Source organism: Castor canadensis, chromosome 1, assembly GCF_047511655.1.
Source record: "Castor canadensis chromosome 1, mCasCan1.hap1v2, whole genome shotgun sequence".
Taxonomy (NCBI): domain Eukaryota; kingdom Metazoa; phylum Chordata; class Mammalia; order Rodentia; family Castoridae; genus Castor; species Castor canadensis.
In genome coordinates this window covers 76,119,450-76,132,499 of record NC_133386.1, presented here as the reverse complement: position 1 = coordinate 76,132,499, position 13,050 = coordinate 76,119,450, and the positions used below count along the sequence as shown (strand labels likewise).

The 13,050-nt window shown below is 36.4% G+C and overlaps 1 protein-coding gene across 6 annotated transcripts in view; it reads right to left on the bottom strand.

Moving 5' to 3' along the window:
* Positions 1-13,050, bottom strand: part of Snx14 (sorting nexin 14) — a 93,310-nt gene that overhangs the window by 57,260 nt on the left and 23,000 nt on the right. For all 6 annotated transcript variants that reach the window (XM_074078596.1, XM_074078565.1, XM_074078571.1 and 3 more), the window contains exons 2-5: positions 9,106-9,226; positions 6,791-6,867; positions 6,631-6,709; positions 565-608 (exon numbers count right to left, since the gene is read on the bottom strand). In XM_074078596.1, the coding sequence (XP_073934697.1) occupies positions 565-608; positions 6,631-6,709; positions 6,791-6,867; positions 9,106-9,226 (321 nt within the window). The remainder of the gene's footprint in view (positions 1-564; positions 609-6,630; positions 6,710-6,790; positions 6,868-9,105; positions 9,227-13,050) is intronic.

The following is a 13,050-nucleotide window of genomic DNA, read 5'->3' as shown; positions in this document are numbered from 1 at the left end:
AGGTATGTGGCTTTTTTTTCAGATCTAGAGTATTTTTTCTGTTCTGAAAGGCGCAAGGCTCTCACTCCCTACATACACTAAAACCAAAGTTACCTAGAAAAAAAATATTAATTTTCCAAAGAATCTATTGAAATTATCTTTCAATTTAATAAAACATCTAATTATAGATTTCCCTCCAAAGATAAAATCATTGCAAAAAGAAAAAAAAAACAACTCTTTTTTTTTCCTTTCCTTTGAAACAGTCTCCCTACATGGGCTGGCCTGGTCTTGAGCTCTCAGTCCTTCTGGCTCAGCATCACAAGTGCTGGGATTACTGGCTCATCAGTGATTCCTAACTGGGGCTGATTAGGCCTTCCAGTTAATATTTGATAATCATCTAATGGAAAGAGGCCAGGACTGCTACTAAATATCTTATAATGTACAACACAACCCTCCCCAACAAAGAGTTGTCTAAATTGTCATCATTTGAAACACCCTAGCTCTCGCTGAAAACACATTATTAGTATGTTTAACTTAATGATAATCACTATGTTAAAGAAAAAAGGCCTTGTAGAAAGGACATACCTGTACCACGGATAAACAAAGTTTTCCAACACTAATTCAAGAACCTGCATAAAAAATCATTTTAAAAGAAAAATAAAATTGATTAATTCTAGTGAAATGAGCTGGTTGACTTAGTAACATATTACCAAAAACAATTTTATTATTCTACATATTGACAGTAATATCACACTTTCGTGACAAAATATTGTATTTCAACCTTACATGGTTGTGAGGATCAGAAGAGAACATTTGAAAAAATACTTGTAAAATCATGAAGCTCCAAGAAAAAAAAATGGCTATTAGAATCACACACACTTATTTCTAAATATTTCCATAAACAACAAAACATTTAAATAAATTGCTTCTGACTGTGAGTTTCACTGAACCAAAAGAAATTCTATGGAAAGAAAGAAAATAGGTTAGTTTTTTGCATTCCTGACTTTTTCTGTGTCAGTGTTCTTGGGATAAAATGTAGAAACAAATAGCTAAGAGTTATATAAGGGATCAAAATTAGAGGAGTTAGTAATTAGCTTTGAAGGAAGGACAGTGCCTGGAAGAGAGTGAAGGGGAGTTTTGGGGTGCTTGTAATGTTTTATTTCTTGATCTGGAGGCTAATTCACATGGACATGCTTACTTTGTGAAAATTTTAGCTGCACTGTTAAAATCAGTATATAAGTTAAATGTGAAACAAAACAAACCCTAGGAGTTAAACCTTTCATTCCTTAGGTGTAAGTGTTAATAGCATGTTTTAACTTTTTTCCTTTTTTGGAGGTACTAGGGATTAAACTCAGGGCCTTGATACCACCTAAGCCACATCACCTGCCTCCTGCTTTTAGTTTGTTTTTCAGATAGGGTCTTCAGCTTTTGCCCAGGCCAGCCTACTACCATGATTCTCCTACCTCTGCCTACCACATAGCTGGGATGACAGATGTATACCACCACACCCAGCTTGTTTTTGAGATAAGGTCTCAAAAACTTTTTGTACATGCTGACATCAAACAACATTCCTCCTACTTCTGCTTCCCAAGTAGCTAGGATTATAGGCTTGCACCACCATGCCTGGTCCTGTATGTTGTACCTTTTATAAGAAGCATTATGCAATAATTTTTTTAAAACAATGGGGGGGGGTGGGAAATAAATGAAATGTATTACCAGTATGATTCCCAAATTAGACCATATGCCTTTTCTGACAGCAGCAAGAAAAGTTGTAGATTCCCTAATTTAAATATTAAGGTAAAAATAATTTGTATTGATTTACTACAAAAATTAAGCATTATTTAAATTTGCTGGGAAAAGAAGATATGTACAGACAGAGATCAGATATAGAGAGGAAACTAGAAAAAGTTATCTTTAAACATTTGGTCTTCCTTTATCTCTATATCTAATCAATCACCAAATCCTACTAATTTACATCCTAAGTAACTCTTTTCTAGCACCACTGTTTGTCCTCATCTTCTCACCCTTTATATTGCAACACCAGCTTCTGAATTAATCTCTCCATTTCCAAGTGTGCTCTCCCCCAAAATGTGCCATGCAGGTGCCAAAGTGATCTAAAATATGTACTTGAGCACATCAGCCTCTTGCACAAAACCCTCAGTACATCGAACCACAATACATGAAAGAAAACTGGTGATGCACTGATTTAAGGCAAGAGTTCTGCATCTGTGACCACTTACTTCCTTTCTACCTCCCAATGCATCCTCTGAGTCACATCTGAAGCTTTTATTACACAGTTTGAGAATCTTGAAAATCACTAACTTCCAGGCTCAATTAATCTAAACTCTATCACCACAACCCTTAAGGTCTTTTGATTTCTAAAAAGCTATATAAAATACTGGTTAAGCTAGTGGAGTGGCTCAGGTAGAGCGCTTGCCTAGCAAGCACAAGACCCTGAATTCAAACCCTAGTGTTGCCAAAAAAATTAAAATACTGATTAAGAACTAAACCAGACCTGAGTTTTTGAATGAGTTCTGCTATCAATTCAATATGAAGCATGAAAAATTTTTTGTAATGTGAACATTATATTAAATATAGAAATATGTAAATTTCTAGGAAAGGAACAGTGTTAGCAATTTTTAGCTAAGGAAAATATTTTTATAATGACTGTTCAATATTGGCAATATACCATAGAAAGTTATCTTGGTATTCATATGAAAATTATATATATTTGCTAAATAAAATAGGATCCAATTGTTTTATTTTTATTATTTTTATTATTGTTGTACTAGGGGTACATTATGACACTTACTAAAGTTCTTACAATATAATGTAGTTTAATTCACCCCCTCCATCATTCTCCTTTATCCCTCCTACCCCCATTCCTGGAATAGTTTCAACAGGTATCATTTTTCCATTTATATACATGTGTACACAATATGTGCAACATATTCACCCTCCTACACCCTCTCCCCACATCCTCCCCGCTCCCACTGATACCAACCCCCCAGACAGGACCTATTCTGCCCTCCTGTTCTCCGAAACTTGAAAAAATTATTGAAGCTCTCTAAATTCCAGTTTACCTTTGGTAATATTGTCAATAATAGCACCCATTCCATAGGCTGGGTATAGATTACATGAAATAATGCATATATGCTTAGCACAGAGCTTAATATATGATAAGCAATTAATAAATGATCACTACAAAAATATTATTTCTTCATTGCACAAATCCCTCACATTTTACCTTACTAAATACACCACCTATTTTAAGCCTCTTTCCTCTCAAGAACTCTCTATATGAAATACCCTTTCCTATACTACCAGTTTGGCGAACTTTTGATCATCCTTTTCCCTGCCCTTCTCAACAGCTGTGCACTTCCTCCTCTATCCTAATTCTATCCTTCCATTATTGCCTGCATTGCATTATACTATGTCTACCTCTAATGCTAAGCTGAAGTTTGAGAAGAGAGAGATCAGTTATATTTTATTTCTTTTTTACATGTGGGGCCTACCCAGTTCCTGCCTGTAGCAAAATCTCAAAAAGTTTTTATAAATATGGAAACTAATAGTTACTGGACACCAATATGTGCCAGGTGCAGGGTCAAGAGCTTTACACAGAAGTTCTGTCATTTTTTTGAAGTAACCAATGAAATGTCAGAGACACAGAAAGCACTCTTGCTAGAGATTTTTCTTTTTTTCAACTCTCGCATTTTAATAACATAATGAGAGCCAGGCACCAGTGGCTCACACCCATAATCCTAGCTACTCAGGAGTCAGAGATCATGAGGGTCGTAGTTTGAAGCTAGCCTGGGCAAACTGTTTGTGAGACGCTATCTTCAAAAATACCCAACACAAAAAAGGGCCGGTGGAATGGCTCAAGTGGTAGGGCTTCTGCCTTGTAAGCATGAGGACCTGAGTTCAATACTGCCAAAAAAAAAAAAAATGTGAGTTACATATTTTATAATATTTTATTTAACCCAATATATCCAAACTATTATTATTTCAACACATAACCTATGTTAAAAAATATTTCACATTCCTTTTTTCTTGCTAGTTCTTCAAAATCCAGTATATATACTGTATATATATATATGTGCTATATATATATATATATATATAAAACACATTCCAATTTTGACTAGCACAATCCAAGTGTTTATTAATAACTACATGTGGTAGGCTGGCAGAGTGGCTCAAATGGGAGAGTGCCTGCCAAGCAAACATGAGGCCCAGAGTTCAAACTCCGGTACAACAACAACAAACAACAACAAAATCCCACATGTGGCTAGTGGCTACCATACTGGACAGCACAGTCTTTATGTTTCTTAATTTTAATATCTTGGGGGGGTAGTTATGGATCAAGTCTAGGGCCATGTACATGGTAGGCAAGCACTGCACCACTGAGTTACATCTCTAGGTGCTGAATAACACTGTCTTACAGCAAATCTTGGATATTAAAAAGGCCTTAGGGAAGTAATGAAAAGGAAAAATGCCAAGCATGTCATATCAATGGCACTTTATGCAGCTTACCTTTAATCAAAGGAGGGGATGAAATGGGATAATGGACAATCAGGCAGGGTTTAGGTGCTTACTGCTATTCTTCAGCTACAAAGCACTCAATTTCAATCAATACATAACCTATCATCTACCAACAATATATGTGATCCCAAACTTGTTGCTGTGAACAAGTGAGACCACCCAACTTTCCACCTTTAAAAACTTCACTGCTTTTTCAGATGCATGGAAAAGACAAGTCTCTAAAATAAGTAACTAAAACATACATGCTACCAAAAGAAACATAAAATGTAACTAGAACAAAGATAAGAAAACATGCTTTCTGGGAGAAATTATCCCATTCCCTGTTCTATCCTTACATTAGTATCAAAACAGGTATCATAATTCAGTAAGATCTGCATTTGTTCTCTGCAGTTCAATGCTCCTTCGGGAATTACAAAATGGCCATTTCTACTCCCCTATCATAAAGGTGCTTGTTTTTATAGGTGAACAATAGCCAGTTAAAGCAATGCTTTCCTTAGCAAATCTTGGATCTAAGTGCAATTGGGAATTCTTTACTACTCAATTTGCTTATTTTGTAATAATCAACAACCTAGCCCAGACCTCACTGGTTGACACAGATTGAGATGTGTGTTTTTTTCTGGGTTTTTCTGGGCTCTCACTTGGTAGCCCAGCTGGTCTGGAACTCAGGATCCTCCCACTTTAGCCTCCTGAGTCCTGGATTACACATGTGTGCCACCATGCCTACCTTATTGAGATGTCTATGAATTAATTTTTTTTTTTTGAAGTACTGGGGTTTGACCTCAGGGCCTTGTGCTTGCTTGAACCCTGTCTCCAAACCTCTTTGCTCTGGTTATTTTGGAGATAATAGGGTCTCACTTTTTTGCCCACGCTGACTGGAATAAAGCTAGAATGATAGGAACGTTCTACCATGCCCAGCTCTTTTCCTGTTTAGATGAGGTCTCATAAACTTTTTTGCCCAGGCTGGCCTCAAACCACAATCCTCCCTATGTCAGGTTCTCTAATTAGGATTACAGGTGTGAAACACCAGCACGTGGCTAGGATTAAATTTTTTGATAAAAATTTTTTTCATAGGTATTTAACATTTTAACATTCTCTGTTTGTGTATACAGACATGCACCAAATAATATCTGGTCAACAATGAACCACAAATATAATGGTGGTCCCATTAAGATTATTATGGACCTATTTACCTTACCTGTAAGGTCATAGCTACTGTAGCACAATGCTTTATTCACATATTTAGAGTGATGTTGGTGTAAACAAGCTTATTGCACTGCCAGTTGTACAAAGTACAGCACATACAATATAATTATGTATAGTATATAATACTTGGCAATAAAGGACTATTTTACTGGCTTATGTACTTGTTATACTATAAAAACATCTTAGTATGCTATATAGCATATATTTATATGCTTTATACATTTATAATATACTTTTTTTTGGCGAGTACTGGTGGCTCACTCCTATAATCCTAGCTACTTGAGAGGCTGAAATCAGAAGGATCACAGTTTGAGCCAGCCTAGACAAATAGTTTCCAAGACCCCATCACCAAAATAATCAGAGCAAAATGGACCAGAGATGTGGCTCAAGCGGTAAAGGACCTGCTTTGCAAGTGTAAAGTACTGAGCTCAAACTCCAGCCCCACATTAAAAAAAAAAAAAAAAAAGAACCATATATATATATATACACACACACATATATACATATATATGTATATACTATTTATAGTACATATATACATATACACATACACATATATGTATATATACTATATATATAGTATATATATAATGTATATGTGTACTTTTTATTTTAGAATTTTAGAATGTACTCCCCTTCTACTTATTAAAAATTTTTTTTAAATTTTAGTTGTATAAAACAGTATGCCATGTCACACCAGCAGCAGCCTCATACAGCTCATACTTACCATGTCCCTGGATTACATCAATAGGGCAATGACTGAACAGTACCATCTAGGTTTGTGTTAAGTACATTCTGTGACATTCTTACATTTCTGAGAAATGCCTAACAATGCATTTCTCAGAAAATGCCCCCGTCATTAAGTAACACATGGCTATATTTGACAATATTAGTTAAATCACTTACCTCTGAGAGAGATGCATCAACCTTGGAAGAAATTTTCAGGTCTAGCCATGGCTGGTAGTTTTCAAGTAGCAAAGAAGGCCTAAAGAAAGTCATACAATTAAATCACTTGTAACCTAAAATGTAATTAGAAAGACCAACAAATAAAAAGTGTTTAACTTACCTATGTCGCTTACATTTCACTTTATCACAAACAGCACAGCTATGACCTTGAGGAAATAATTCTTGAAGTCCTAATTGCTAAAAAGAAAGAAAGAAAGAAAAGGAAAGGAAAAGTGGAGAGGAAGATCTGTCTTTACATATGATTTTTACTACAAAGAATCAAGTTTTCTAAAGTTTTTTCAGTCAATGTATGAATTCGGAGGACTTCTTTTTTGTTTGGTGGTACTGGGGTTTGAACTCAGACTCTCATGCTTGCTAAGCCACTTCAGCCACTGCACCAGCCCTTTTTGGTGATGGGTATTTTTGAAATAAGAGTCTTGTGAACTATTTGCCTGGACTGGCTTCAAACTGAGTTCCTCCTGAGTAGCCTCCTAAGTAGCTAGGATTACAGACATGAGTTATCAGTGCCTGATATCAGAGGACTTTTTCTGTGTTCATTAAGAGTGGAAACCATTATTTGTAATAAATAACACTTGGTAAACTAAACTGCCAACAGAAGCAAAATACCTGATACAATGCTTCAAAATTCTAAGATTAAGGGCTCACAAAGTGGCTCAAGTAGTAGAGTGCCTGCCTAGCAAGACTTGAGGACCGGAGTTCAAACCCAGACACCGCCAGAAAGAAATGTATGTGTGTGTAAATTTCTAAGGCAAATTTCTAAGCTTAGACTTAAGGTCAAGCTTATGTTAAGTGATGTTATGAACACTTATAAAAAATTTGATCTGTACTTAAATGGACTACTCCATTGCGAAAGTATAAGAAAAACTATTTTCTATTTTTCCAAACTCTTGACTTTAATGAGGAAGAATATAATGTGATCATTAGTGAGGCTCTGTGCTTCCTCTGAGTTGAAATACCATCAAATCTGAAACAAGGGATTATATTAATATAAGCAACTGTAGAGTAAGACTTTAAGATATCTCACCCAGAGATATGAGGACATAGTTTAATAGCAGAGAGCTTGCCTAGCATGCCAAAAAAAAAAATCATATTCATTCCATCAAATCCTTACCTATGATCAGAATCTTGCTTTAGGAGGATAAATATACAACAACCTTGTTTGGTTGGTTGGCTGGTGAGACTGGGGTTTGAACTCAGTGCTTCGCACTTACAAAGCAGGTCCTCTACCACTTAAGACACACCTCCAGTCCATTCATATTTTGGAAATGGGCTCTTGGGAACTATTTGCCTACAATAACTTTATTATAAACTTCAGAAATACAAATTACTTTGGTTAAGCAAACTGCCTAATCATTTCTGTTTCTATAGTGCATACAGACATTTAAAAAAAATTTGGTGGTACTGGCATTTGAACTCAAAGCCTCAGTCCTTTTGCTTTAGTTATTTTTTAAATAGGGTCTCCGTGTTTTTGATTAGGCTCACCTGGAGTGTGATCCTCCTATTTATGCTTCCCATATAGCTGGGATGACAGGTGCACACCACTACACCCAGTTTTTTATTGGTTGAAAAAGAGGTCTTATATTTGCTTGGACAGGCCTCGAATCATGATTATTCCAATCTCTGCCTCCTAAGTAGTTAGCATTGCAGGTATGAGCCAATGTGCCCAACTGCACACTGACATTTAAATTAACGGAGTTAGAAGAATGAGTATGCAGCTCAGTGATACAGTACTTGCCTAGCAAGTATTAAGCCCAGGGTTTAATTCTAAGCACCGCAAAAAAAAAAAAAAAAGGATACTTAGAAAGTAACAGGGTTAGATTATTTAATCCAGAATTCCTTAACTGAGTTTGTTGCTCAGAAACCCCTGCAGAGCTTTTAACAAGTACTAAAAAAGGCTGTAAGCCAAAACTGCTCAATCAAAATCTGGTTGTAGGAACTAGGACTCTATTTTTAAAGATTCTCCAGGAGATTCTCCTATACAACTAATTATGAGAACTTCTGTTTTAACTTATTATCTTCACAATTAATAGGTAGTTAGAGAATAATCTAAAATTATGGACCCCAACTTTCTGAGAAGGTTGTATTTTCTTTTTGCCCCCCCCCCACCTTCTTAGAGCTGTACACATTAAACTAACTCTGGGGACATAGCTCAGTGGTAAAGTGCATGTTTAGCATGCAAGGACCATGTTCATTCCCTACCACTGAAAAATGCAGTTAAAATAAGTAAATATATACATACATACAAAAAAACACAAACTTCGTTTTGAAAATTTTCTGATCAACTTCCTATCTTCTATTATTAAATAATCATAAGTAGATTTTAAGAAATCATGACTTTAAAATACTTTCAGTAATGAATGTTAAACAATGCAAGGCAATACAAACTGACTTTTAAAAATAAAAACACAATTTTACCTTGGGTTTATATTTTATCATGAAGAATATATTTGGTAAGAGAGAATCAGGTCCTAATGAGCAGTAAAATGTGACAACTCCAGCAACAAATGACCAGAAGATCATTAAGACATGAAGATACCTTCAAAATAAATAAGAATAATTTTTAGAACCAACAAAAATATAAAACATTAAGTTATCCTTTCATTTATTTTAACAAATATTTATGAAGCACCTGCCAATCAGAAACAATGTTTCTGATCATGATATTCCCCAATGCACTTATTAAATATAAGAATCACAAAATGTACATCAAATATATAGTTTCATTTAAAGTATAATAAATTCTCAATATTTCATCATTTAGTTACCATATTGTCATGTTTAAGTAGCCCATACTACATTCTTCCAGAATACCTTCTAATGATATTCTGTTCACACTCCAACAAAATTCTAATTATTTTGCATTAAATTAAACAAATCACAAATAGCCTGTTTTGTACTACACAGCATTAGGTTCTGAGGATATAGTAAGGAGCATTACTACCATGGTCTCTATTTGCATGGAAAACACTCTCTAATGGCGATAACAGGTAAGTACTGTAAATAAGCACTGGCAATATGATCAAGTATTTGTTAATGACAGAGAAAGTACATGTGATATGGGAGCACCACAGGCCAACTACTTAACCCAAATTTGAAAGGACAGAAAAGGCTTTTTTAGAGACAGCAAAATTTATCACAATTTATTGAAATTATCTTCCAAACTTTGCCAAACGTAGTGTGAGCTGAGTTTCTGTCATCTATCATAAAGAGTCCTGAGTAATACCGAGGAAACAATGAAGAGTTTTTTGAAGACTTTAAGAAGGAAAGTGGTAGTATAACATTAATACCACTCTGGTTACAATATGAAGAATGGTCTAGCCTAGAAACACTCAGGCTAATTTGAAAGCTGTTACAGTAATCTAAGGGAGTCAATGATGACCTGCACTAGGAACAGAGAAAGGTAAAAAGAAGTAGACTCTTTTGAGAGACATCTGGGAAGAAAAATTAAGAAGAGGAAGAGAAATCTACACAGGAATCTAGTAATTAGAAGAGTTACAAAGAAAGTCAAGGTATATGTCATAAAAACTCATTTTTAAACGTTAAAAAAAGGAAAAAAATCTCAAAAGAGATGAAATGATCAATATAATCAAACATCTGTGAATAGACAAATTGAGAAGTGACCAGGAGCACTGCCAGTAAGAGGCTCTGATGAGTTAGTCAAAAGCCACTTTGGCAGAATAGCAAAGGACTAACATGGATTAAAAAGTGAGATGGAGGCTCACACCTGTACTCCTAGCTACTCAGGAAGCAGAGATCAGGATCTTGGTTCAAAGGCAGCTCAGGCAAATAGTTCAGAAGACCCTATCTCAAAAATACCCAGCACATGTATACATAGAAATGTCACAAGTAAACCAACATACAGCTATCTTAAACCAAAAAAATGTCATTTTTTTTTTATAAAAACAGAAAACAGGAGTGTAGAACAGGTCCTGTCTGGGGGGTTGGTACCAGTGGGAGAGAGGAGGATGTGGGGAGAGGGTTAGGAGGGTGAATATAGTGCAAATATTGTGTATACATGCATGTAAATGTAAAAATAAGACCTGCTGAAACTATCCGAGGAATGAGGGGGAGGAGGACATACAGGAGAATGATGGAGGGAGTGAATTCAACTATGATATATTATAAGAACTTTTGTAAATGTCACAATATATCCCAGCACAACAGTAATTTTAAAAATGGTTAAAATAGAATAAAACAAACATTATTACTCAAAAAAAAAATCAACACAAAAAAGGGATGGCAGAGTGGCTCAAGTGGTAGAGTACCTAATAAGTGTGAGGCCCTGGAGTTCAAACCCCATTCTGCCAAAAAAATAAAAAATAAAAATAAAAAAGTGAGATGGAGGGTTCACAGCATGGCTCAAGGTAGTGCACCTGCTAAGCAAGCACAAAGCCCTGAGTTCAGGTCTAGTAAACAACAACAACAACAAAAAGTGAGATGGGAGGTAAGGAAGTAAAATCACTAACACTGGATAATTCCCTTTCTAAAGGAAAGAAAAGCTAACGTGGCAGCTGGAAGAAACAGCAAGAGAAAACTTCTGGTAAAACCTAATCACATTTAAATCTTGAGAGGAGAAAAGGAGAAAAGAAGGAAATACAGCCAGTTGCCAGTAGCTCATGTCTGTAATCCTAGCTACTCAGGAGGCAGAGATCAGAAGGATCACAGTTCAAAGCCAGCATGAGGCAAATAGTTCATGAGACCCTATCTTGAAAAAAACTCAACACACACACACACACATACACACACACAAAAACCAGGGCTGATGGAGTGGCTCAAATGATAGAGTGCCTATCTAGCAAAGCCTAGCAAGCAGGAAGCTCTGAGTTCAAGCCCCAGTACCACCAAAAAGAAAAAGAAGGAAGTATATGGGAGAGAAGATATAACTGAATGATGTCCTAGAGAAGACAGGAAATGCTGACATTCAGAACCTAAATGGTGATAAAGAGAGAGGAGTCTCTTCCCCAGTATGCAGAGAGAGAATAGATGGTAAGAATGAGGTTAAAGCTACTGATGTGGTACCAAGACTCACATGAAAGTTGCTGAATGTAAAGGGCAAAGGTGGCATGATCACAGGTTATAAAAACTGGGAAGTTCTGAAACAGATGCTGGGGAGGCGGGGATGTTATCCTCTGTAACTGTTCCACAGTACTGAGGGTGAAAAATGAATCTACAGTTATGGGATTTTCTCCAGCAGCAGCATTCGATTATCAGGAAACGAACACTGAAAAAAGCAAAAAGTATCACTGATTCAAGATTTGGATTTTGTCAGGTGAATGGAATGGAAGACAGGGAGTTAAACATATTAGCAACACATTAGGTAAAGTAGACGACCATGAAATCTAAGTCTGAAAGACTAAACTTTGAAGAAGAGTAAGTGGCAACAGAAGAGGGCAAAGGGATAGAAGAAAGCAAAGGAGTCAGGAGACTGAGATGTCAAGAAGCAGGTACAGTATGACTGACTGAATTAGAGAAGGAGACATCAGTCAGCAAGTGGGATATTTTATTTTTATGTGACAGGAGTGTAGCTCAGGTTGGCCTCGAACTCATTATGTAACCCAGGCTGGCCCTCAACTCACAATACTCTTCCCCCAGCCTCCCAAGGGCTAGGATTACAAGGAGATATTGATGCTTAAGGTTTTAGAAGTATGGGCTGGTGGGGTGCGGGTGGCTGACATAGTTGAGTACCTGACTAGCAAGTACGAAGCCCTGATTTCAAACCCCGTACTGCCAAAAAAAATTTTTAGAGGTACAGTACTTTCAAGTAACAGTATCTACTGTATGGTGATACAAGTGGGAGACTGAGCAGGTGTCACTTTGAAATGGGTTAGATTATCTGACAGTTTGCTCCCACAAACACTGATGTCACCTAGAATAACAGCAGAATTTAAAATAGAAAGCATGTCATAAGCCAGGAGGAAACAGTCTTCAATAAATGAGTACAAATGACCAAGATTGCTATCAATGAGAAAATAGACAAATGACATAACTCAAAGAAGCAAGAAACATCTGCTTCCTTGATTAGAATAACTAGTACCAGAATTGCCTTCTCACCAGTTACAAACAACTTCAAAACTGGACAAAATACATGCAGCAATTGTGTCCAGGAACTAAACCACCAGCAGTGCAGGGCTACTTTCTGTGAGAAAAGGGAAGCACACAGGTGAGCTCCTCACTCATCCCAGATTCTGCCCATCCCGGGTACATTCCAGGTTGCAGAAGAAATTGTGAAGACCTGGGAGCTCACAATTGGCTGATGCAGCACCAGGTATCCCCGTGAGAAACAAATGTGGACGTGTTTACATCTTATAGACAATGACCAAATGAGCACAAAATCTGTAAGACAAAGGCCAAGTCACCCAA